The 4,172-nt window shown below is 37.8% G+C and overlaps 1 protein-coding gene across 1 annotated transcript; it reads right to left on the bottom strand.

The window, feature by feature from the left end:
- Window positions 1-1,734: 1,734 nt before the first annotated feature.
- Window positions 1,735-3,654, bottom strand: LOC113273530 (heat shock cognate 70 kDa protein-like). Its single transcript, XM_026523218.1, has 2 exons — window positions 3,437-3,654; window positions 1,735-3,244 (listed from the first exon to the last, which is right to left on the bottom strand). Exons 1-2 carry the CDS (start codon window positions 3,593-3,595, stop codon window positions 1,832-1,834), a joined length of 1,572 nt encoding a protein of 523 aa, XP_026379003.1. The 5' UTR covers window positions 3,596-3,654; the 3' UTR covers window positions 1,735-1,831.
- Between the last annotated feature and the right edge of the window lie 518 nt (window positions 3,655-4,172).

Raw genomic sequence — 4,172 nt, 5'->3', positions numbered from 1 at the left:
TAAAGAAATGGGACTAAGGTCTGTGAAGGAAGGTTGATCTCCCATAGAAGAAACTCAACCTATGTTTTGAAAAAGATAAACAAGGTTCAACGTGGTACCAACAAGTTATGGATAGATATTATGGAGCACTAATATATAAATTTCTCATTTCTAACTAGTGCTGGTTTCTACAAGAAAATAGGATGGATATAATTCCTTAATGAGTCTATAATTAATTACAGGTGTATCGTAGAAACACCTTAGTGACTTACCTATATGAGTATGGAAATCAGGCCGTTTCCTAAGAGAAGAAGACCGTTCTCTAAAGAAGGCTCATGAATCCAGGATATAAGTGCATGGCCATTAACGCTCTAGGCTACAGAACACGTGATTTTATGAAATCAATATGTGTGGAGATTCCGGTTTTATCACAAGGGGTACTTGGTTCAAGACTAGTTTCACCATAGGACCTCGATATGGCTTTGAATTTATTGCACTAAGTGAAGGTTCAAATCCAAAAGATACCTATCATTTATGTGTTGATTTCAACGATGATGCTTAATCTCAATTTAGCTTGAACTATGTTGGCTTGATCCCACTCGGGTACGTAGGCAGTCATTTGTGTGATGTAGCCACTCTGATTTAAAAGTTTTTTTTATTTTGTTTTTTTATGTTTTTTCAATATTGAAAATAGAGGGAGAATGTTGGATATTTTCAAGATTGTTTTCCGCTATCCAGGAGGGGTCCGGGGGGCGTATCCGAGACAGTGTCTCGCGAAATTTTTTTCTGGTTTTACTTTGGAAAACCTAGAAGTTTCCATTCGAATTTGAAAAGACGTGTTCTTCCCATGAGTCTCCATTGATGGCTTTTGGAAGCGTCTGTTGGTGATGAAAAGGCATCACTAACAGGCATGAATATCCCTATAAATAGTGATGGCATTCTCCCATTCTCCATCATTTAATTCAACATGTTTTCTCTCCATCTAAAGCATCATCAGAAATCTCTCTCTCGTGTGTTCTTGGTTGGGTCAAGGGGTGCAAACCATGAATACAATTTCTCTGTTGTAGGACTTTCATTGTATCCTGAAGGCATTATTTCGCATACCTGTTGCAATCGCCAATTGATATTGAGAGGGTAGAAATAATCGTCAAAAAAAAAAAAATCTATTCGAGCTTTGAAAGTCAGGAGTACAACAATTTGTTTTCTGTTTATTCCATCCTCTATTTTGAACCCATTTTCCAACAAAATGTGGCAATACAGTTAAATTAATTATATTGGCATAAAGAAAAGCTAACATAATGCTTAAGATATTTGAAATCTGCAGAACAAGAGTTTTAGATAACAAAGTTGCATTGCTTAAATGAGGAAATGTAATTCCCTGTCGAGTTTTTTCTGAATAGAGTACAAAACCTTGTTTAAAAAAAATAAAAAAATAAAAGAAAAATAAACACGCAAGATGTTACAAGAAGATAATGCTATCTGACTAGTGATTGCGGAAAATTCCACAAATTACTCTCATTTAAAAATTCTTCAGCTTGCTGAGAAGCTACAACCATTTAACAAGTTTTTTGGCTAAGAATGGATAGAGTTCTAAACCGCATTCGTGCTTTCAGTTTGCTAAGTAGCTACAACCGTTTAACATGTAAGTTCCTTGACTAGAAATGGAAAGTTCTAAACAACATTCAAACTTCCACGAGTACTTCCCATAAAGAAGCACAAATGGATACAGACAGATAAAGAAAATGCCAACTAAATCGTTTCGCAAACATAGTGAAGACAGATTAAGAAAAGCAAACAAAAGAGTAAGGAACCCAAATGAAGGAACAGACACTGCTAGGGGACTTTAAAAAGCTCAGTACATATCAGCACTATTCCTCTGCCTCAGTACTTCGATGTCGTCAGTCGAAAGATTTCCCTTCTCTATAGTTACAGAACATTTATATGCTCTATATCCTGGAGTGTATGCAAATGGATCAGGGAAAGCAACAGGAATTGGACTGCGTGTAGATGGATCCAGAGAATCAAATGCAGTTCCACCTAAAATTCCATCACGATCTATCATTAACGTTGCCTTCATCTTTGGCCATCCTTTTTTAGCTGGTGGTATTTTGCTAATTTCAAAATTACCAAGGAAATTATAATACTGATCCCAACCTTTTTCATATACCCGAAGAACAGCAGTTGTTTGTTTCTCCTCAGATGTAGTAAAAAGATGATCTACTTGCGCTGGTAACGTGGTGTTTCGCTTGATTAAGGTTTTCTTTCCCGAAGCAAGTTCAATCGCAATATCAACTGGAATCACATCCAAGACGGAGTTTTTGGTAACTCTATGAATCATGCCGTTTCCACTCAAAAGAGAAGCTTGAGTCGCTGCTCCACGAACAACAGCAGCATCAGTTCCTTGAAACTTGACAATTCCACTAAACATAGACTCCAATAGGTGCTTAATCCCTGGAAGTTCAGTCGATCGTCCAAGAGCAATCACCTTATCAACACTATATGCATCCTTTAGGTTTGCATCCTTAATGCATTGAACAGTTGCCGTCTTGCATTTGGTGTACAAATCCCGTGTTATGTATTGAAATTCATTGAAAGAAAGAGTGCAAACCAAATTCTTGGTATCGTGGAATGAGTCGACTTGGATTGTCTCTTCCCCTTGACCTCTGGAAGAGAGAGCAATCTTGGCTCTCTCGCATTCCAATCTCAATCTACTTAGAGAACTTGCAAGATGCTTAGCACTATCTTTCTTTCGGTCTAACTCTGTAAATGTATGCCGAAAAATACCTTGGTTCTTTTCAGAGAATTTGTTGAGACAATGAAGGATGATGAGATCGTCGACATCCTTTCCGCCGAGATGAGTGTACCCTGCTTGAGATTTAACTATCAACTTCTTCACATTATCCTCTTCCTTTACCCGTATGATGGCAACACTCAATGACCCCCCACCAAGATCAAAAACCATAATTTTTTCTTCACCATCAATTCTTTGTCTCTTCTGAAGCTGCTGATGATCATCTAATTTGTTGAGATCCAGTTGTTCAATTCCCTTGAGAACAGCATAGTTAATTGCAGCTGCGGATGTTTCATTCAATAGCCTAAGGATATTCAGACCTGCTAGTTTAGCTGCATATCTTAGTGATCTCCTTTGCAAATCGTTGAAAACACTCGGAACACTTATTACACAATCCACATATTCTTCTTCACCTCCGATTTCAAAATTTTCTTCAGCAATTTTCTTAAGGTTTCTTAAAAAGAAAGAAATTATCTGAACAGAAGAAAAACTTTTGGATTCACCATCAAATCCAACATCAACTACAGGTGGTTCATTATCGTCTAATACTGAGCTATAAAATCGAAATGGCCAAAGATTCATGTCTTTCTTCACTCCAAAATCTAGGAATCGCTTACCAAACAATCTATTAATCTGATAAACAGTACACAGAGGATTCATTGATACCTGTTTCTTTGCTTCATCTCCAAAGAGTGGCTCTGAAAGATCACCACGAAAAGCAATGAAAGATGGTATCGATGGAAGTACTTGAAAAGCACCATTTCTGCAGATTGCAATTCTTGAATCAGTAGTACCTAAATCAATTCCTATTACTGATGAATTCATGACGATCGAGGTTGATGAACAAGAAAAAGAGAATGACGGTTGTGGTGGAGAGAGTTGTTGTTGCAAGTGGTGGTGGAGGGTTGTTTTTTAGGATTATTATTCCTTCTCTCCCAAGAATTCAGAGCGTAACATTGCTGCTGTTGGTGGTGGTGGAAGTTTGAAGTTAGTTATACAGAAGAAGGTGGAGGACGACACGGAATCCAAGACGCCAATTTCTTGATTGTGGAATGCGGTTATACTTAAACGGTGAGAGATCAAAATATTCCTTGTCCTTTTCCACACGTGGACGGTTATCATCAGTGTATTCGGGGAGAACTTTAGGGGATAAAATTTGATCTGAGAGGGCGTCGGGATCCAACCGTTGGATACATCATGGAATTTCGGGGGCATGTCCGGGACAGTTGGACGGGTGATTTTTATTTAGGGTGTGTTTGTTAGAAAGAGCAAATGTCGTATTATTGTCATAATACTTTTTGTCACTAGGGGTTTTTTTAGGCGCGATTTTTATTTGCGAATGCCGCACATTTATGCCTCGATGTAGATTTTTGACCGCCAAGTCTTTTTTTAATATGAAAAG

The sequence above is a fragment of the Papaver somniferum genome, chromosome 4 (genome assembly GCF_003573695.1).
Source record: "Papaver somniferum cultivar HN1 chromosome 4, ASM357369v1, whole genome shotgun sequence".
Classification (NCBI taxonomy): domain Eukaryota; kingdom Viridiplantae; phylum Streptophyta; class Magnoliopsida; order Ranunculales; family Papaveraceae; genus Papaver; species Papaver somniferum.
This window is presented reverse-complemented; position numbering and strand designations above follow the sequence as displayed.

What these genes read in the sequence shown, in the direction of transcription:
- LOC113273530 (XM_026523218.1), bottom strand. Translation starts at nt 3,595, where the DNA reads ATGAATTCATCAGTAATAGGAATTGATTTAGGTACTACTGATTCAAGA. An exon ending in GAGATGAAGCAAAGAAACAG is followed by an intron (nt 3,245 to 3,436) that starts GTATCAATGAAT and finishes TCTTCTGTTCAG; the next exon opens with ATAATTTCTTTCTTTTTAAG.